The following is a 23,712-nucleotide window of genomic DNA, read 5'->3' on the forward strand; positions in this document are numbered from 1 at the left end:
AAAGCATGATCAATATCTGATAATTTGTATTGTACAAAATCATTGATATCTTGCTAACAACTTAGTCCTGAAATTTGTGTTTTAATTTATTATAATTTGTTCTTGAAAAGAAACTTAGTTACATATTGTTTCAGAGTATCCAATGAGATAAATTGCTAAATAAGTACAATAAAAGTAACTAAGAAAGTAGGCAAGCTGATTAAGATAATGTTCAGAAAGTATGTGGATGACATTACTAATTTTAAAATCAATGATGATATTTGAATACTTAAGTTCTGTAATTTTTTCAACAACTTTTCATGTTGCAAAAAACATAAGGGTCGTGGCTCTTTTTTTTTTATATAGCTTTTGTCTCATTTTTTACCCAACATGCAAGTTGTTGAAAAAGTTATAAAAATTTCTTAAACTGCCTAGATAGGTTTTAGAAGATAATATGATAAAATTAAAAGTGTTGTAAAACTATTTTGTTGTTTATTGATGCATTAAATTTAAAGTCCTTATTTTCGTCTTAGAGAACAAAAGTTAATTAAGATATCCTTTAAATAACTTAGATAAAAATACTATAAATAATTTAGAGCAAAATTTAAATTTCTTCAAGATTTACGTAGTCCTTAGAAAAACTGAAAATTTGACCTTAGTAGTCCCAAAGGACTTAACTAGGACTCATGCTAATCCCTCTATTAGTTGACATTTGTTTAAGTTAACTGACATGTATATGTGGTCCCTTAAGTATATACATGACATTTCTCCTATTTTTCATTGTGGAAATGCATTTTATGTAAACAAAAAGGGTGCAATAAAATGACGTTGTTTCATTTAAAAAATAAAATACAAATGTAACTTAGAAAAAGACTAATGTGGGTCACAATTAACTTCTTCAAAATTTAAAGTGGATTTTTCCAATTTTTAATAATTAAAATGGGAAGTACAAAAATCATGAGGGACCAAAATTGGTCTTCACTCAATAATTTATTTTGAAAGATGAAAGCAATTTTTTAGAGGAAAAGCCCCTATCTTCTGTTAATTGATCATGGTGCAGGTGAAAAGGTTAAAGACTAATAGAGCAAGTAGTAAACTAGGTGGACTAATAAAATGTTAAAGTGGTACGTTATTTACTTTATAAAATTGTTAAAAGAAAGGTGCCACCTTGTAATGAACTAATAACCAAAGATATAGTAATGTGGTAAGGTTTATTGAATGAGAGAGTGATGGCTAGAGCAATTTCAAATGGTTACAAATGAGCAGGAAATAAAAAAATAAATGAAAGCTATAATAGAGTCTTTCTATGGAAAAGAAGAAACTTGAATTTTGGCTTGTTTTTATTTTATTCCTTTTTAGATGATTAGCATTTGATTCCTAGAGCAATTTCTCAAATGCTTTTAAATCTGAGGAAATAAAGAAACTACTGTGAACGTTTAAAAATAATGCTGGAGTGGGTTTCACAACATTAGGACTCATTAGCCAGTTATTTTTCTCATTGCTTCTATATAGTTGTCTGTTTAAGAAGATAGAAATATAAGTTATTAGGTTATAATACCAATTTACAAACACTAAATTAGTTGGTGCAACTTTTGAAAGGAACCACGTATAAAATTTAGCTTGAATTGAATCTATTGATATTAAATGTTAATGTAAGAGATAAGTAGTGGGTGTATTAATAATTATTTTTTATAAACAAAATGTATTAAAGAAGTACAAAATAGTAAATATGAAAAATAAATTAAAAGATAATTAACTATGTTAATTACATATGGTGTTCTATGCTTATATCCACAAATAATAATGAAAAGAATGAGTAAAAGATTGGATGTTTATCCTCAATGTTGGGAGGATCAGATTGGTCACTCCGACTTGTTCGACATCTGACTAGATTTGAAAACAATTTTAGTTTACAGTCTTAATCAAATGAGATGACACTAGGGGACTATAATGATAACCTACCATATTAAATAGTTAATTAATTGAAAAAAAATCAAAATTTTCAGGGTGTTGTCAACTAATGTTGATATTGGCTAGGGAAAAAAAGATAAATAATTTTGAAAATCAAGTCTATTATTTCTAGATATATGTTAAATATGTATCATTTTCTCGGAGTTATTTTTTTTCGTAACTAATCTTTTTCTGTTGAAGATTATTTAAACTCTTATATTTTAATTTTAGTTATATTAGAATGATGTTTTTTATTGAAAATAATATTTGAAATTGAATAATAGTTAAGATGAGACTAAACTACTTTCTTCAATAAAAAGAAAAGACTGAACTACTCTCTCTATTTTATTATTATTGAGATGATACTTCTTTCATTATTTTTGGGTACACTATCTTTTTCATTAAGATCTTAGTTTTAAATTCAAGATTGATACAGGAGTTTTACTAACATATCTGTATTTTTTAGGCCAAAACATAAAAACATGCATAAATACAAATATATATATATATATATATATATATATATATATATATATATCCTACATGTTTTATTCCCTAAAACGCATATCCTTTCTTCATTGACACTCTCAAGACAATCAATTAATAAATTAATCCTGCCAATATGATCATGATTAATATAATACTCCACTTTCTAAACATATAAGAAAGGCACAATAAAAAGAACACAAAAGATATATATAACATACTTCCTTGTACCTTCAAAAGTGTTAAATTTAGAGGATATAAGTTAGATTGCTAGGCTTAGATATTAGTGTGTCCTCTCCTACCTCCCGTTGGCCATTCATTTAACAAAGAATATTGAGAAGCACTCATTTCTTAATAAACAGTCCTTCATATATACAACTCAGATTATTATTTATTTCAAACTACAGTGCACTTTATAATTAGATGCATATTTTTTTAAAACAAATACATTCTTTCTTCTATGATACATATTAGTAAAACTTAATGCAAATTCCTTGAAAGTAGACTAATTGATACAATCATAAAACACACAAATTCTTCTATTATATTGATGAGTATATTAGTATATATATAGAAGTTAAAATTGAACATAATGTGCATGAGCTATATTTTTCATTTATAGCTAACCTTTATGTGGAAACTTTGTGGGCATTTATATGCATACTAAGATTGACATTATGTAGTTTTATTAGGTGCCCCTTTAATTTGATCAACATAAAGTTATGGTTCAAATCTTTCAAATTTTATCAATGGGTTGTGCTCTATATTCAAAGCTGAGCTGCATTATGATTTTAAATTGGAATTGAATTTCTCTATTGAAAAGTTACACTGTTATTATGGCTATGTTTCTTTTAAAAAAAATTCAAAATCAAAATTATGGCTATGGCTATTTAAAACCATGCTAGCTAGTTCCTCATACATTCTTTGTATATAAATAAACTTTACCTGTAGCAATCTCCAAGGCAATAATACAAACTTATTTTAAGATAAGTTTTTTAAACTTACTCCTCATCTTAGTTATCAATTTTATGGACATCTAATGATTTAGATGTATTCATTAATTAAAACTATTGAATTTCACTAGAATTGATGGCTAGGATGAGAAGTAAATCCAAATGGTGGAAACTTTTGGCAACTAGCAGTGTATTATTGCATAATATATGCCACGATATTATCAAAGTTTTTCTAGTTCTCATTGATAAGGTTTGATTAGACTACCTAATATTATTAAGAGAATAATGTATCTCCTTGTATAAGGAGATAACTTATTTCCTCTAGCCAGTAAAAATATGACATGTGTAATATTTTGTTTATTTTTTAAAATAATTTTATAGAAAATGGTGAAACATAACACATGTCATGATTTCACTGGCAGGAGAAGATAACTTATCTCCTTATACAAGGAGATACTCCATTCCCTATTATTAATGTGGATTAAGGAAAAGAAAAGTCTAATGCATTTATGCGCATATATTGGATAAGCTCACCACTAGCTTTAAAAGACAAATATTGAATGAATTGGGTGGAAAATGGGTTACATCGCAGGTTAGGTAACCAATCAAATAGTTAAGGACCACCAATTAATGATGACATGTTATTTTTCAATTAATGATACTTCATTACTCTATGGATACCCCTAGTTCAGAAAATATGTATACACACTCTATTAGGCACAAATTATTCAGTCTTGATTGTGGGGGAAAAGTGAAAAACTTACTTGAGAATGGATATTCCTAATTCAAATAGGTATAGATATTACACTTTATCTAATAGATAATATGCCAACAATATAAGGTTTTTTATATTATTACTACATTATTTATTGACTTTTAAATAAAAATAATACAAATAAATAGTATATGATGTACAGTTAGTATAGGCATATTAGACTCTATAATATCCATACAAAATTATCATATAATTATAACTTATTTTGTCTTATTTTTTTGGCATATATATCCTTATTAGTTTTACCACATACATGAACTAGATGTGAGGTGACACCAAATGTAAACAAAGGGTTATCCTTTTGTGTTATTAATAGATGGTAGATCAAAGTTTTAATTAAAATCTCAATTAGAGGATATTCTTCACCACACTATGGATATCAATATCATCAATCTAATCAACTTCCAGCATATCACTTACATTGTTGCAATGTATCTATACAAGCTTACAAACTTGCATGATTTGAAGTTGTTTTAGTGGCTGTACCTATTACCAAGACAAATGGAGAATTGAAAGCTTGAATGATACTATTATATATATTTTTAATTTCTTGTAGTTTAGTTATACATTCAACAATTGAATTATGGAAGTTGTTTTAACCCTTTCTGACCAATGAGGTGCTTCTGGAGGACAAAAGTGCTACAAATTGTTGCACTGTCTCTAATGAATGGCCTTCCATATATCAAAAATATATTTTTAATTAAAATCATATTAGTTTAACTCATCAATATATGGTCAACGATTTGAATGTATTTGATACTACCACATTTTTTTACTGCAAGAGCTCTAAAACCTCATAAAGCATATTAGGTCACGTTTTTTATATTTTTGGTCTATAAGTTAGGCAATATTTTTTCCAAGAAATTTGTCTCTTACATTATACTGATAATGCTAAATTTGATGAAGAATAATGAAATGAGATTGTAAATAAAATTATTATACCATTAGTTTTTTGGATTTTTACAATGGAATGAAGCCAATAGTAAGTAAATTATTTTATCTCACATTCTCATCCTATGTTAGAAGGCATAAACAATAAAAATCCTGGATGAATATTACAAGCAAAATGAGTTTTATTAAATAATGTATTGAAGGTACACAAAATTTACAAGGATTTGAAAATTACATGACCCTAATTAGATTGTAAGAATCATGGCAGTTCAAGTTGTTGATTCAACTAGATAAATTGTCGGTTTAGTCGAGTTTGAATAAGAAAAAAAAATATCAATTCATTTTCAAATTATGGATCCCATCTAAGTAATTGGACAATAATAAGAAACCCCATGCATGTTCCATCCTCTTCTCACTTAACCTTAGTCCATCTAGCATGTTAATGTCGTCATGACTTTTTTATAAAACATGTCTCTCTAGTTCCCCCGCGACAGGAACAAAGTCGTAGGGATTTAGGTTCCTCTGAATGGAAGCAAAGTGAAAAAGCAAGTTGGGATACAATCATACAATGAACAAGTTGGTTTTGCTTACATTGAATTATGTATGGATTCCAAAATGCATTTTGCAACACCATTAATAAATGAGAAATGCTACTTGTCTGTGATTTCCAAGGTAATGAGGTTATTGTTTAGTTATGATGAAATTTTTGTACAACTCTAAAGAATCTAGTGTAATTATTTTTTACTTGGGAAGCTTACATATGTTGTCTCATTTGTAAGGTAATGGGGTTGAAGAAGCTAAAAATTGAAGAAGATTTGTGAAAAAGTTAGCATTAGTCTCTTGCCTAAGCTAGAAGATCTCGCTCAAGCTAGAAAATAGACCATATTTTATGTCTCATTCTTGCCCAAGTGAGATCACCTCGCTCAAGCGAGAAAGACAAGTTCAAAACTCTGAATTTCTTGCTCAAGGCATAGTTGTCGCTCAAGCTAGAAGAATTTCTTAATACTGAAATTTGCTCTCTCGCTCGAGCGAGAATCTCTAGCTTAAGTGAGAAGCAAAAATTCTGAATTAGATATAGGCGGTTACACGAATGTGAGGGGGGTTCCAATCAGTTTCAAGGCACTGTTTTTTTTCTTTCTATAGAGAGAAACACAAGAGAGAAGAAGAAGAGAAGTCATGGGAACGACTTTAGATCTAGATTTTCTTGTACTTTACATCATTCTAATGTTGAAATGCATAGGATGAGTGACTAATTCTCTCTGTATTGGGATTGAAATGTAATTTTCTAACTCTTATATTCTTGGATTCAATTCGAAAATATATTTTGTTGTTTGATTTTGGAAAGTTTATTCTATGCTTGATTCTTCTTAATTTCTAGTTTCTTGATCTTGGATCTAAGTTTAACGAGGAAGTTAAACCTAGAATCAAATATGGATAATATTTCTTGATTAATCATTGATCTAGGAATAGACAATGATGTATGAATTGCTTTTATGTTGAGTTTAATGCTACATAATTGATTAAATATCCAAAGAATTGGTGTTTGATGAATTATCTAAGGATGTTGTAATCAATGAATTGATACAGATGATTTGAAGAAAATGTTGTTAGATATCAGTGGCCTAGGAACACCTACTTAATCAATTAACAGATACACAAAACAGAATGATCAGAGATGCAAATTGCACAGTTATTTAAAATCAATTGAACAGAGATAAATCAGATATTTTTAAGCACTATTAATAAGCATATGGCAGTGAGCAATTATGCAAAATATCAACTATAAATTCAAATTGAAACAGCAAGAAAAGTAAAGAAGATTTAGGGAGAGAACAACGTGCAAAAATGGATTTTTATTGTGGTTCGTTTGCGGTCCACTGCAAACTACATCCAGGCTTCCCCTTCTGATCTTGGGAGATTTTCTTCTTCACAATATTGAATATGCGTATGATTACATACACCAATTCAAATTACAAAAACATAGGACGCTTCTTTCTTGAAATCTAGAACACCTAAACACTTGGTTTGACTCTACCTATCGCCTGAGAAAACCTTTCTCGCGAAACAGCCCCAGCCAAGATTCTTGTTCTCAAATCAAGACCTCCTAGTCTCGGTGAAGAATCCCAATCTCTGTGGTAGTACGACACCAAGAGGTCAATCCAAAATACACAGAAAACATATTAAAACAGCAAGGTATTATAAGCACAATAATGCTTGAAATATTACAAGTAAAAGACATTAAGACTAACCCACTCACTAATCACTCAAGCCATCATGAACATGTGAGTTAATCAAAAACAAGAATCAATATATCTCTCTAGCAATCTTCACAAATAATGCATGAACATGTGAGCAATATAAGAATGAGCATAATAATGTGAAAAACAGTATGCAAAACAGAAATCAATTAAACATGGTAACTCTCTTCTCACACATGCAACTATTTTGCAAAAACAGAATACAAAACAAAATATGTTCTCTAAAATCAGTCCCATACAATAAAATGCAATGCTACAGTTTTCTGGAAGTTACCTCTATTTATATTACGCAGTTTTTACAGTTGGATTCATTGCAAACAGTTAAACGGTTAAAACAGAAATCAGTTATAACAAATAATAGACATGTTAATCGATTAAGGCTACCCGTTAATCGATTAACTAATGAAACAGAAAACAGTTGTAACAGAAACACTGATTTAACTGAAAAATAGTTGAGTTAATCGATTAAGTCACCACGTTAATCGATTAACTGGCATATTAAAATGCATGGTTCAAAATGTAAACTTCTTATATGTTATGCACAGCTTCTATACATGTTCTAGCAATTATATTATGTCTAATATGCACATATAACATGTATGATTAATGCATGAACATACAATTAACTAGATGATATGTCTCATGGATATGATATGACAATTATGATGGCTTGAGAGACTTGTACCTAGGTTTACCTCACTTATACTCACTTACTACGGCACACATCCCAGACTACTTAGAATAATGACTCTATTTATATCCTAGTCTAGATATGACTAAATGAGCACTAGGCATGTTGATTGTTGAGTCATCTTCAAGCTTTAATAGAATCTTGTCTTCATCAAAACATAGGCAAAGCATTGCTAGTGCTATCCTTGACAATTTGCACTTTTAGTTGCGTCAAAATCAACAATTTCGTAAGTTTTATAGAATTGAATCTAAAGATTAGAAGGAGGAAAAATGATGAAAGTCAATCCCAAACATTTTTATTTTGTTTTAGAAAACCATTTTAAATTAACCGTATTTTGATAACCTAAACCAATGAACAATATTATTCCTCAACTTTGTACATATTTACTCAATTTACTGTTGTAGAAAATAGTATATATCTGAATTGTTCTCTGAGGACGATATCCTGATATTTACCGGTTTTGTTACTTTAACTATACGATTCACTTACCATCCTAAAAATATCAACACCCTTTCAGACATATCAAATTTTTAAATGATTAAATTATATTTTTTTTTCTATATCTTTCTCTCATCTTAAATTATTTCTTACAATTGTGTTGTAAAGTCAGTATTCCTACTTATAATATTTTCAAAATATTTCATTATTATCTCCTTAAAATAAATAATTTACATATAAAGAAATGCATTTTAAAATATTATATATGTATCTAAAAGACTAGAATTTGGACAAAAATATTGATTTAAATATGTTTTTGTAATTTTTCTTTAAAGTTCAAAGTATTAAATTGAGATGTAAAAATGCAGAGTACTGGAATATTTTTTAAACCAGTAAAGATATCTTCTTATCATATAGGTAAATTAAAGAACTAATTTTTTGGAATACATGTCTGTCCATTCCAATAATTGTGATTCATAAAAATCAAACTTTTAACTTGTTACTATCATATGTATCTAATGAAACCTTACACTAATAGACTAATATCTTGTTGGTATTATGACAGTATTTTAAAAACGTTTCTAAGGAATAGAGGATTGGGAAAGTAAAAGAACTATTAGAATTAAATTAAAAATAATTTAAAAGTATTAGAAACCCAAAATATGATTTGACATTTGTACATATGTATGTAAAGTTGTTGAGGCCATAACTCATAGTTGACTTGAACCTTGATTTATTCTTCTATGGTTGTACTGCTTACTCATTTTCAATTTAGTCTTATTTATTTCACATAAGTTCTCCTATTACAAATATCTTTAAAATGACCCTTAAATCTTAATATTAACATTGGTTATTAACATGGATAAATTATGCTTGATTTCATAATTTAATAGGAATAACAATAGGGTCGGGTAAGTATGGACAATGTGATAACCTAAACCAATGAACAATATTATTCCTCAACTTTGTACATATTTACTCAATTTACTGTTGTAGAAAATAGTATATATCTGAATTGTTCTCTGAGGACGATATCCTGATATTTACCGGTTTTGTTACTTTAACTATACGATTCACTTACCATCCTAAAAATATCAACACCCTTTCAGACATATCAAATTTTTAAATGATTAAATTATATTTTTTTTTCTATATCTTTCTCTCATCTTAAATTATTTCTTACAATTGTGTTGTAAAGTCAGTATTCCTACTTATAATATTTTCAAAATATTTCATTATTATCTCCTTAAAATAAATAATTTACATATAAAGAAATGCATTTTAAAATATTATATATGTATCTAAAAGACTAGAATTTGGACAAAAATATTGATTTAAATATGTTTTTGTAATTTTTCTTTAAAGTTCAAAGTATTAAATTGAGATGTAAAAATGCAGAGTACTGGAATATTTTTTAAACCAGTAAAGATATCTTCTTATCATATAGGTAAATTAAAGAACTAATTTTTTGGAATACATGTCTGTCCATTCCAATAATTGTGATTCATAAAAATCAAACTTTTAACTTGTTACTATCATATGTATCTAATGAAACCTTACACTAATAGACTAATATCTTGTTGGTATTATGACAGTATTTTAAAAACGTTTCTAAGGAATAGAGGATTGGGAAAGTAAAAGAACTATTAGAATTAAATTAAAAATAATTTAAAAGTATTAGAAACCCAAAATATGATTTGACATTTGTACATATGTATGTAAAGTTGTTGAGGCCATAACTCATAGTTGACTTGAACCTTGATTTATTCTTCTATGGTTGTACTGCTTACTCATTTTCAATTTAGTCTTATTTATTTCACATAAGTTCTCCTATTACAAATATCTTTAAAATGACCCTTAAATCTTAATATTAACATTGGTTATTAACATGGATAAATTATGCTTGATTTCATAATTTAATAGGAATAACAATAGGGTCGGGTAAGTATGGACAATGCTTATTCATACTTGTAATCACCATAATTATAAGTACACATGCAGATAGAAGGTATTCACGAGTATCCAACAAATTTTTAATTTTAATTATATATTTATATTTTTGTAATAATCAATATATAAAAATAATCATTATATGATTAATAATAATATATATAATAAATTTCAGATTATAGTTCAATCACTAAAATTTATAATCTTAAAATAATAATAAAGTAGATAATACATAATCTTAAAATAATAATAATAAATATAATATACTTAAAATATTTAATTTAAAAATAAAATTATTAATATATAGATACATAGAATGATTATCATAAAATTTATTCTCGTCTATAAGCTATTATTGTGGATATTAATCATAAGAATTTTTATACATACTTATAGATTAAGCTTTTTTTGGATAATATGTAAAAACTAGAATATAAAGAATCGCCTACCAAACACTTCATCTCTCTCTATTTCCCTGAGTACGAGACACCAATTTGTTTATTGATTAGTTAATTTTCTTTAATTGTAAAATTTTAATCTAGATGGATTATTATGTATGATTTTGATACTCTAATTTATATCAATGTGAAAAATAGTTATTCTGTCTATTGACTTTTCATTCAAAATCTTACAATGTTTCCTACATGGCATATGTTATTATATGATATAACCTTCACTCCCATATGTTGATAGTGAAGAGTGTGGTCGTAAGGAATGGAGTGTAGGAGGTTGTGGATTCGAGTCTCACCATCAACAAAAAATGGAAGTTATAAGGTGGTTTGATGGTAAGGTGTAAGAGGTTAAGGGTGAAATTTCACCCATAATAAAAATACTAACAACTAATATATTAACAATTGATCATCAAAAAAATAATGTAACATTACATGTGTTACTCTCAAGTGACACCTAGAATTATAAAATGCATTTTTATCAATTTTTAATGATTAAATTAAATTTTCTTATTACTTTCTCTCATCTTTTAAATTAATTCTTATATTAACTTTCTTAAATCAATTCTCTCAGTTTTATAAATTTTCTTGTTACTTTCCAAAGCTGTTATTATTAACTTTCTTAAAATCAATAACTTACCCGTAAAGAAACCATTTTTTTAATATTTTAAATATATATATATATATATAAAACACTACATTCGGAATGATTTAAATATGCTTTTTTTCTTTATACTTCAAATTATTAAATTTATATAGTAAAAAATCATAAATATGACACTACTTTAAAAACGTTTATAAGGAATAGAGGATTTGAAGATAAAAAAAAGATTATTAGAATTAAATTAAAAAATTTAAACTATTAGACACCAAAAATATTATTTCACCTATGTATATATGTATATAAAGTTGTTCAGGCCATAACTAATAGTATACTTGAACCTTCATTTTTTGATGGAGAATTGTTAGTATGTTGATTTATTATAGGCTAGACTTAAACCCTTAATTTCATTTAGTCAATTCTTATTCATCAAACTACTTTATAACTCTTTATTTTTTAAATTTGTTATGGGTGAGGCGTGAAACTACAATATTCTTTACTTTATTCTTAAACTTTTTCACCTTAACCATCAGACCACCTTACGATTTCCTTAGTAAAATTCACTCTTGTTACTTAATTTTTAATTGTTACATTTTAGTTATACGTGTGACTTTTATTCGATCTCTAACTTATATGAAGTGAAAAAATAGTCATTTCTTTAAAATTTCATCTAAAACCTAATGATATTTGGTACGTGATAGATGTTGTCTAACACAATAATTATATGTGTCATTCTCAAGTAGTACTCGAAATCATAAAATGCAGTTTTGGTCTCCCCTCTTTTTCTTTTGTTGGACTTCACCCCTCTATTTTTATTAACTTTTATGATTGTGTAAAAATGATCATACTTTCAATATATTTAATCTAAATAATCACAAACGAAAAATTAGGCAATATGCTGCCCAAAGTGATATTGCATGTGTGATTTGCAAATGAGACCTAAAATTATAAATTAAATTTTGATGTTTAATCTTTTTCAATTTTTCAAATTTTGTCACCATATTATCAGTTTGATAAAATGTAATAAGTTAGACATTCATAAAAATATATAATTAAAAAATTAAATTCGTAAACAATCCATTTAGTGAAAATTTAATAGTTTGAAGAATTATGATTTAGTGTTGAAGATAATGTTATTATTTCAGTTCTTTTGTCGTTTGTCTTATTCTATATGAATATGCACATGTTTATGTCAATATGCGCCGAGCAACGACTACTCCACGTTAAATTCTAAAATATTAGGTTCTCATTGCATAAGTTATTAATTTTTTATTAAATAATGATCGTTCTTGCACAATCATATAGTTTACTGAATGAAAAGTGCACATTAAACTAGGAGAATGATTTCTATGCAAATGAAAAAAATGAGAAACCAAAACCATACTCTATAAATTTTGGACGTCACATATAAATAACATGTAATGTCATGTTGGACAACATATGTCACGTAAGAAACATTATTAGGGTTTAAGATAAAAAATTAGCAGAATGATAATTTTTGCACATTAATTTAATATAAGTTGAACAATGATAATTAATCACACAAGAAACAGGAGTATTAAAATAGCACAATTAAAGAACACGTGGGATTAAAACTACATTTTAGCTCATTTTTCTAATCAAGATTACGTTTAATATTTTTTTGATAGCGTTGATAGATTAATTAGTCAAACTCAGTAAGTTAAGTTGAAATGAAAAAATAAATCAAGCAATATATTTGTTATATTAATGATGATCATTTAGAATATCACATTTTTAAGGTAGAAAAAAGAGCACATTTAAGGCAGTCAATTGTTAATAGGACGTTATAGCAAAATTTAATTGTGAGAACTAATCTGAAAAAACAATAATGTAAGCAATAATTTATATTAAAATGTATCATAACCATTTATATTTAGTTATTATTAAATCTTCAAAAAAAATAATCAAATTTGAATGATAAATAATGATATAATAAATATGTATAAAAAATAATCAAATTTGAATGAAAGAGTAAAATAATACTGTACTCTTTATCCTTTTTCTTGTATGATTGTAGTGTTAGTGTATTCTTCATTCCACAAGAAAAACAAGTAACTAGCTATAAATAAAAAGATGACAAGACCATAACATATTTATGTAAATAAAAACTTGTACATCAAATTCCTCCAACATTACATTCTAAGTAATAATAAAAAAAACAATCTTATTTTTTTTGCTAAGCAAAAAGAATATATAATAAGCAATTATTATTTCGCAAGATGTGCAAAATATCCTAGCTAAGATACAATCAAAGCTTGATTTTGGAAATGCAATTGGTATCAGCAGTCTTATTATAGAGATTAAGAGAAATGTTACATGTGCTATAAGCCATGGCCTTGATTTTGATAAACTTCAAAACAATCACTTTTCCTGGTAATTCAGCCCTTGATGTCATATTGATCACTTTCCTAGTAACAAAATCTGGAATAAACATAGGATTTTCTATCATCTTTCCAACCATGAATTCAGCATTAGTTGTCACATTAATGGTGCTACGTGCTGGAACATAATGTGACAAAATTGGAATTTCAGCTACAATTGTTCCACGATAATTGACATAACCTGTTGAATCTATGTACCTAAAACTTCCAAAGTTTCGATTCACCATAGTGATCAACATGGCTACACTAATTTTGCTATTTGGGTCCACGGTAAATTGAAGGTGGTCAAGGCCTAAAGGGTGAACACTAATAATAGGATCTTTGATTTTGAAAACGGTAAGAGCCAAAGCTACAATAACAACAATAACAATGATCAAGAAAAGACAAGATACGGCGCAACATGCTTTGCGTCCTCTAGATGACATGGTTTAAGGTTTTGTGTTTGTTGAAGCCTAAAAACAATGAAGCTTAATATAATGACAAAATTTGGAATTGAGATTTGTATGAATTGGTAAGGGTGCTTATATTTTAGCCAAATTATGCTTTCATGGAAAAAAAATCATGTGGTGTTTTATACAAGGAAATTTGTGATTCCATTTGAGAAAATTCATGTGGGTTTTTGTTTGAAATGTAACTTAATAAACTTAGTCCATTAATCAAATGAGTTGAATTTGATTTAAATATTAGCTTCGTTAAATAAATGAATCAAATTTGAGCCGAGTCAAATTTCAATAATTAGGTTTATAAGGTAACTAAGTTATATAATTTCACTTAATGAAGTTGACATACAACCATACATAAACGATTAAGATTAAATATTATTTAATAATTACTTTAAAAGGACATATAAATTTATTATTTAATCTTAACTATTTAGAATTATATATTCATTATTCTCATTTTCACAATAACTCGCCAACCTCTTTCTATATATATATTAAAAAATAATATAAAATTATCACATATACTTTTAATTAATATATAAATATAATATATATTTAATAATTTTGTATCACATTCCAATTTTTTATATGAATGTATATAAATTAACATTATTTGGTAGAAAATTTAAAAAATTATGTTCAACAAATTAAGATTCTCATAAATCTTTAGTTGTGGAGGAAATGAGAATATTGTATTCTCATTTTTTTTAAATGTGAATATCAATGTTTGATATTAAAATATCTTTTCCATCATTCTCTTTCTACTATGTTATTTTTCTTAGTCAAGGATAATTTCAAACAATCAATCACATTTTCAGAAACTTTCTATATCATCATAGAATAAACCAAATACAAGAGTATAACCTCCTTATCTGTCACATCTCATTCATTATATTAATACACAAGAATATATGAATGCAATTTTTTTTAATACTTTTTAGCTATTTTTAGAACGTCATTAATCATCATATCTTTGACTTTTAACATTAGTTATTCTGTATGGTACAAAATTTAATGACGCTATCTCTATAATAGGTGGAGTAAAATTAAAATTAGTGTTAGTAGATCAAATTCCTTTACACCTTTTTATCATCTGATCAACCAATTGTTTAGGACTTCAATGTTATTATGAGTATAAATTATATCGTAATATTTATACATTATAAATATTTATCAATTATTTATTTTTATTGAAAAGTAAATGAAAATTAGAAATAAATGATAAATGATGAATTAATGATATATAAAATTCTTATATTGTCATAATGTATATTTTTCCTCGTAAATTAATCATCTAAGGATATAAACCATCTAATAGTTGGACACTACATGGTGGCAAATTAATATGGATTTATTTCAGGTATCATTACAAAGATTTCTATACGAAATATTTAATATACGTGTATTCTCAAATGATCAAAATTGAAATATTGGTTATATATGTTAGAATGCTTTTTGAATACTTAAGTTAGAACATTTTTTACCAACTTATCTTAGTGGTCCAACATAGAATTCATTATATCTTTGGGTCCAAATCATAGCTATCATTTATTTATTGGAAGCAATACTATGAGTAGGACAAAAATTCAATATTTTTAAAAACATTTTTTTTGTTATCTTTTTTTAATAACATTTTATTCTTTAATTAGATGACTATGTGACAAAAGTTACTTCGGTTTGGTAATGTATCTAAATTAAAATATTTTGTTACATGTTTTTTTAGGTTACTTTTTGTTATATGTTTTTATTTTTATGTTTCCTCTATCAAGAAATAATTTTGCATAATAATGACGATAGTATTAATAAGGCCATTATATATTGCAAATTTCATATTTTTATTTTCAACAAAAAGTTATCAAACTTTAATTAACCTTAAAAGGTAATTTTTTATGACAAAAATGTGTTTTACTGGAATTGGATACATTAATTTAAGAATAAGGCCTCACATAGTATTAGCGTGTTGTGTGTTTGTAAATCCAAATTTCTATTTCTTCTTCTTCTTCTCATTATCTCAATACATAAAATAATATCGTTTATTTTTTCTCTCATTATCTCAATACATAAAATAATTATCTAAATACATAAAATAATTTTCAAAAAAATAAAAAACAATACTTTTTAGTATTAAAAGTCTACTAAAATATAATATTTATTAAACTTTATATGTATACTGTTTATTTTTTAAATAAAACGATAAAATCCTCAAAAAGTTTAATAATCATCATAATGACAATTTCTTAGATGAAGATTTAGTCCATATTATTTGCCGAACAATAATAAAAAATTTATCATAAGAAAATAATAACAGATATTAATGAGATATTATCCATAAAATATTAAGAATCTATGATATAACTTTTTATGGTATTTTACTAATTATAATAATATATTTTTAAACTAAAAATTGAAGAAAAGAAATAGAGGGGTAAAATATACTGAAAAAATATTACACCAACTAACAATAAATTCGTTTTTTAATAAATCAATATAAATATAAATTATATAAATTAACAATAAATAATCTTTACACATTTTATATATTTAACTATAATGGTTATTAATTTATCGCTAAAATTAATATAATAGAATTTGTTTTGTGAAATGCAAATATAAGAAATAATTGGGAAAATAATATAATAAAGTAACAAAATCAAGAGGCATTGTTGTATTTGGTGGGTTTTGCTTTGTTGTTTGTTTCACGGGCTAACGGCAAATACAAAAACAATTACTATTTACTCTCTCTCTCTGATTTCATATTTTCAACATGAATGACCTTCTCACTGTAAGTTCATACCTTCAATTCCATCTATTTGATGTCAAAATTCAATTTTGATAACTGGGTCTTTCAGTTTTGATGCTAAAGTTTATGTTTTTCAGTTCCTTAGTTCTCTGCTTTTCACTGTTACATTCCACAGGATCGTGTTTTTTTTGTCATTGTCAATTCTAAGAGAGACCCACTTTGGTCCTTGTATTAAAGGATATGAATTTGTAACCATCATGCTTTTATATTTTAATATATTTTCTGTTTGCATTGGAAATTTTGTTAAAGGTGGTGTTTTGGTTCAATTCAGATCATAATTGGTCCCCATTTAGATTATGATGGGATATGAAGCACCTACACTTCAATAACCTCCATGTATTGGTTCACACACGTATCTGATATCGATATTATTCGATACTTCATCCATGCGTATCCATAGCAGGGTACATATCAAAATTATATTTTTGAAAAATAAATAATTTATAAATCTAAATAGGAAATGCATATGCATAATGTTGACATGACACAGTCAATTAAGCCAGAAAAGCATAACACGGTCAATTAAGTAAAAGAGAGAAACATAATATGCAATCTACCAAGTGGACTTGTAGTAAGAGAAATAAAGCAAAACATGCGTATTATATAGAGAATGAATAGGTAATGCATATGCATAATGTTGATCATCGATTAAACGATATTGATCATCTTATGACAATATGAATTTCATTTTGTATTTAGTGATGTCTACAAAATATATTCCTTGTTCGGAAATTCATAACAATAATTATATGTTTATTATGTTTTATGGATTTTATGTTCATATTTTATATGCGATCCAAAACATATCATATCCTACATTTTCAAGAAAATGCATATCGAAATATCATATACATATTGTATCCGATACTCGTATCAGTATCGGTGCTTCAGAGGTGAGTGGTTGTGTTCACTGTATTAATAACACATGTTTAAGTTGATTGGATTTATTCAGTTGAATTTTGTGTGTTTTTGTGCTGTTTAATTACTGTTAATTTGACTTAGTTTAAGTTTCATGTTGTTGTCTTCAAGCATCAAAGTCCAATGATAACTTTTCTATTTGCTTTTCAAATTGATTTTGTTTCTTACAGGACTCATTTGTTATTGAGGTTAAGAAGGCTCAGCCTTCTAGACAAAGTGATATTGAAATGGGAATGCAAGTTCCAGGAAGCAACTCTGATTTGGGATTGGAAGCTTTTAATAAGCAGGTAAACAATGTGCATGCTATTTAATCTTTTGATGATTCAAAAATGTGAATTTGGCCTTGAACGTTTTGTAGTTTGTGATCATGTGGGTATTTGTTAGATTATTCTTTCACAATAGGATAAAAATTGTTATTAGTTAGAGTAAAGGGGCAAAAAGAAAATCTTTAAGCTAGTTTGTTTCGATAATCTACCTTTTCTTCAAACTATTTGTTGAGTATCTTGCTTGAATATCCTATGTTCATTGATATTCTTATTTTGTTATTAGATCCACGAGGCCGATAAACAAATTGATAACCTATCTATGCTACTATATAACCTAAAGGTATGTATCTTGTTCATAATTTAACACTTTTGGACGCAATGTCTCATTTATAGCAGTTAGTAATTCGACATTTTTCAGGATGCTAATGAGGAATCAAAAGCTGTTACCAACGCATCTGCGATGAAAGGTATATTACAATGCAAATTATGTTACTTTTTTGTTGCAAGCATCTGATTCGAATTGGGTCGTAAGTCGTAAATCATAAGATTGTGCTGATATCAATACTATGTATTAAGTTTGGTGTGTCATGTAGTTCTAGGCAGATCGACAAATATCGTGCTAGCATCACTGTTAAGTTATATGTGGCTGAACTTTAATGATTTTTATAACACTAACATACCGGCAACATCATTTCAGGCATCAAGAAGAGGATGGAGAAAGATATTGATGAAGTTGGAAGGATTTCATATGGTGTCAAAACAAGAATAGAAGCTATAAGCAGAGATGTACTAAGATGCTGGCTGAATATTATTTTAGTTGATGTTAGTTTGTTATGAAATATTGAACACATGAGGATTATTTAGTTAGAACTTGTTTTGTGCAGAATCTGAACAATCGAAAAAATCCTGGTTGCGAGAAGGGGACCGGTATTGATAGAGCAAGGATGAATATGACAAAGTAAGTTGGAGTTAGTATTACATATCTTTATTACTATATACTTGATAAAACAACCTAGAGAGCTGAAATTTCTACTTTTCCTTGAAACCACAGTGCCTTGACTAAAAGGTTCAGGGATCTCATGATAGAGTTTCAGGTATGTTTAGTTTTTATTACTTCTAACACCAGAAGCTGCATTTCCAAGTTTGGAGCCTATTTTCTCACTATTGTGTTATGTTTTAGACTCTTAGACAAAGAATACAAGATGAATATCGTGAAGTTGTGGAGAGAAGAGTTATCACAGGTTTGAACATTTCGGCCCCTTGATAAACTGTGATGCTCTATGGCTGTACTACAATTTTAATTTTTTTATATGTTCGTCATAGAGGGTAGCACGCAACAATAAGGTTGCTTGCTTTGGTTCAAATCCAGGAAACAATATATTTGTTTGCGAGGATAAGGCTGCATACATCCACCCTCCTCGGGCCCTACTAGGTGGTAGCCTTGTGTGCTAAGTTATTGTTTTATATGTTCATCATGTTCTCATATTTTCCACTTTATGTGTATGATTTTATTGGACAGTCACAGGAACTAGGCCGGATGATGAGGTGAGCTTAATTCATCAATTTGTGACTTGAGATCAGATATCCACTGCCTATGAATTTTGTTCTAATTGGCTCTTTAATGATTGTGTTAGACAATTGATCACCTGATAGAGACAGGAAACAGTGAACAGATCTTTCAGCAAGCAATTCTAGAAACCGGCAGAGGACAGGTACTCGGTTTATGATTCCTCATTTGAACATTTTTCAATTTAGGAAATTAACAATGAATTATGCCATTTTGTTTTTCTGTTTCTTACACTTTCCCTCTTTTTCTGAGCGGCCAGGTGTAGTGATTAATATAAACTTTGCATACAAACTTCATTCATGGACTATCCTATGTGTTTTTCAGGATTTTTCTTAGTAGGATGAAGAATGAAAGCTTTTGTGCAGGATTAAAAGCTTTTCCGTAGTTATATCGTTTGTTGTTTACTTGTGCAGATTGTAAGCACGGTTGAAGAAATTCAGGAGAGACATGATGCTGTAAAAGAAATCGAGAAAAAGCTTCTTGATTTACATCAGGTTTACTTGCACACAGATCTTAGTTTAAATATTCAACTTACTTGACAAAGATGTCAGAAATAACAAATACTTGTTATCTAATCATATTTTATCTCAGGTTTATCTTGATATGGCTGTCTTAGTTGATGCTCAAGGAGAAATTTTAGACAACATCGAAAGTCAGGTTCGATTACACTCTCTTCTCCTTGATGTTATGTTTCTATGTTTGTATATAGAATTCAGGGAACATTTAGTTCTTCAATTCGCATTAACGGGAGAGACTTGTTCAGGTCAACAACGCAGTCGATCATGTCCAGAGAGGGACATCTGCGCTTCAGACCGCTAAGAAACTGCAGAAGAGTTCTCGAAAATGGATGTGCATTGGAATCATTATACTGTTGATAGTAATAGCCATTATAGTTGTTGGTGTTATCAAACCTTGGAAGCATAAGTGAGCTCGAGTGTCTCGCCCTTGGTCCCTTGTCCATATATATAACAGTCGACAAGTCAGTCGACAGTCGCCCTTGGTGCCGGATTTTTTACTTTTATTTTGATTGATGTTTGATTTGTTGTGTTATTGATTTATGACTTACTATAAAATTTGTGTCTCACTATATGGAATTCATATTCTTTTGTCACCTTTCTAAAGTTTATGAGATCCCCCCTTACTTTTTTTGTTACATTCTGTTTTTACAAATCCACTGAATGGTGATTTTGGTGACTCTACTTAGCTCTTGTTTTAAAAATTATACCAATCCTTTTTATGATGATGAAAATTATACCAATCCTTTTTATGATGATGTTGTTCTTATACTTAGCTCTTGTGAAAAGTGGATAAACATAGTGGTATTTGGTGTGCAAATCTATGAGTGACATGTGAGAAGAATCTTTGCAACCAATCAAATGAACAATAATCATACATTGTTGAGAGAAATAAGGAGTGTGATATTTTGAAGATTGATTTTGAAAAGAGTTGGAGTTTTTTTATCATATGATGGATCAACTTGGCTTTTGTGGTAAAAGGAGGAGATATGAATTTCGAAATGTGTCTCAACAACCTCTTTAGCAATTCTAGTCAAAGGAAATCGTACAATAAAGTCAAGATGTTGAGAAGGATATCAAGTCAGAGGTGCTTGCATGTCAAGGATATTGAGTTCTTTAATAAAGTTATTCTTAGTAAATGGAGATTGTGTTGTTTAATCGAGAGAGAATCCTTTTGGGTTAAAGTCTTAGAGTCTAAATATGAGATTCTTAGAAGCCCTAAGCCGACCGGTAGTGATTTAGACGAGTCTAAGGATTCACTTTGGTATAAAGACTTGAAGAGGGTGATGAGTGAGACAAACCCTGGTTAAGGGTAGTTGGCGGGTGGCTTTAAAAAGGTGCTGGGGAATGAGAATAAAAAGATTCTAGCTTAATCATTGGGTGGGTAAACGATCTTTGCATGATTCTTTTGAGAAACTTCTCAATTTGATCGAGGATAAACATGCTTTGGTTAGCTAGCTAGGCTAATGGGTATAGGATGTTTTAGGTTGGAATATACCTCAGAAGAGAGAACTTTTGAATGTGAGAAAGTTAGGATAGAGAAGTTGGTGAAGTTGATAACTTCTACATCCATGAAGGAAAAGGATGAAGATCATTGGAGTTGATTCACAACATATCTAACATATTAAATCAACTTATAGAATTATCTGGCAAAAGGGTGACATAGGAGCATTTGATAGAAAAATGCAAATGTTACAAGCAAATCTTAGGATCTTCAACTGCGCCTCAAGTACTAACATAGGCATTGTTGATTTAAAAAATTAAACTATTTAACCACACAACCATTAAGAAACTATTGAGAGAAAAAATTGTAATATTTTGTCAACTATGTGTTTCTAAGCTCATGGCTTACTATAATAACTCTATCAAACACTAATAAGTATCTTATTTTTGTCAACAAAAAAACTAAATGACTCTTAAAATTACTTTGTGGTGTTAACTAACACAATCACATACTAGAAGGAATAACCCATATGGCTTAGCTTTCATATAAACAAACATATAATTCTACAGCATAATTCATTAAGTAACCAAAATTGGTTGACAATAGAATTACATAGGGTATATTGTGCAGGCTATATATCAAATATGAAACTGAACTATCAATTGCATGCTACATAGTATTTAGAAACCATGAATCTTGATATGCTCCTTCTTTACTATCCCAGCCTGTTTTTGCAAAACACATGAATTTATAAATTATATATTTCACTTTTTTATAATTAAGAAGTACAATCAAGAATTGTGTGTTTTTTATAAGCGAAACACTTCAATAATAAAGCATAAGGGGTGTCAACCCAAATACGAATCAACGAGAGTTGCATGTTTGTTTACCTGCACTAGGAAAGTAGAAACATTCTTTCTTTGATCTCCCTGAAGTTGTATGACCTGCATCCATACAATTTTGACATTCATTTTCGGAAAATAATTGCACATCAAATAGTATAGTATATCGAAGTACGGATGCAACGAATCAATCATTTACAGATATGATACATTACATATATTTTGATACGTAAAATAATTAAAAGATATATAGACAAAAAGTATAGTATATCGAAGTATCATATCGGTTATGATAACCCTAGGGCAAAGAAATACTTATAATTTATGAAGAGATAGTATGAAACAAACCTGGCCCAACTCAGGGTCCTGAACAACAGTACCATTACAGCAGAACTCTTTCTTGAGATCCTTAAGTATCTTGGTATAGCTGAACTCTTTCTTCAACCCTTGCACTGTTGTGAGGCTTTTCCTTCCGTTACGCTGCTGAACTCGTACATGAACATACTCTTTTGTCCCAGCACCTGAGTCCTCAGCATTTGCCTCAGCAAAAGGATCAAAAGCAGTTGGGATGCTTGTTTCAAATTCAGACATGAAACTTGCCCTAGGTTATGTGTGTGATTAAACAATGTCCTACATCACAAACAAAGCACAAATAAGTTATATCTAGCATAAGGAATTGATATATGAACTTTACTTGGAAATAATGCTTCATGCACATAAATTTTTATTGAGCAAAGGGGATACAAAGTAGTGGTGTATCCTATCCTCATCCTCCTCGTTATCCTATCCTCATCCTCATCCTACTCCTATCCTCATCCTACTCCTATCCTCATTCTCATTCACGTCCTCATCCTATCCTCCTCAACATCCTCATCCTATCCTCATTCTCATTCTCGTACTCATCCTTACCTCTCCCTCATCCTCATCCTCCACCTCATCCTCCTCTCTATACTATCCTCATTCTCATCCTCCTCCCATCCTCATCCTCATCCCAACCTCGTCCTCATCCTCATCCTCATCCTCATCCTCATCCTCTTCCTCATACTCATCCTCCTCCTCATCCTATCCTTATCTTCATCCACATTCTCATCTTC

General features: G+C 28.5%; 3 protein-coding genes across 3 annotated transcripts; 1 reads left to right on the plus strand and 2 right to left on the minus strand.

The window, feature by feature from the left end:
* On the minus strand, window positions 13,650-14,278 carry LOC109351193. Its single transcript, XM_019592568.1, has one exon. It carries the CDS (start codon window positions 14,246-14,248, stop codon window positions 13,691-13,693), a length of 558 nt encoding a protein of 185 aa, XP_019448113.1. The 5' UTR covers window positions 14,249-14,278; the 3' UTR covers window positions 13,650-13,690.
* Window positions 16,955-20,941, plus strand: LOC109350911 (syntaxin-132-like). The gene is made up of 13 exons (XM_019592221.1): window positions 16,955-17,048; window positions 18,155-18,271; window positions 18,534-18,590; window positions 18,669-18,717; window positions 18,948-19,036; window positions 19,135-19,208; window positions 19,302-19,344; window positions 19,431-19,491; window positions 19,770-19,795; window positions 19,885-19,962; window positions 20,231-20,311; window positions 20,409-20,474; window positions 20,581-20,941. The coding sequence occupies exons 1-13, from the start codon at window positions 17,031-17,033 to the stop codon at window positions 20,743-20,745; spliced, it is 924 nt and encodes a 307-aa protein (XP_019447766.1). The 5' UTR covers window positions 16,955-17,030; the 3' UTR covers window positions 20,746-20,941.
* On the minus strand, window positions 22,286-23,273 carry LOC109350979 (protein translation factor SUI1 homolog). Its single transcript, XM_019592287.1, has 3 exons — window positions 22,967-23,273; window positions 22,667-22,720; window positions 22,286-22,501 (listed from the first exon to the last, which is right to left on the minus strand). The coding sequence occupies exons 1-3, from the start codon at window positions 23,207-23,209 to the stop codon at window positions 22,457-22,459; spliced, it is 342 nt and encodes a 113-aa protein (XP_019447832.1). The 5' UTR covers window positions 23,210-23,273; the 3' UTR covers window positions 22,286-22,456.

This window comes from Lupinus angustifolius, chromosome LG06, assembly GCF_001865875.1.
Source record: "Lupinus angustifolius cultivar Tanjil chromosome LG06, LupAngTanjil_v1.0, whole genome shotgun sequence".
Lineage (NCBI taxonomy): Eukaryota > Viridiplantae > Streptophyta > Magnoliopsida > Fabales > Fabaceae > Lupinus > Lupinus angustifolius.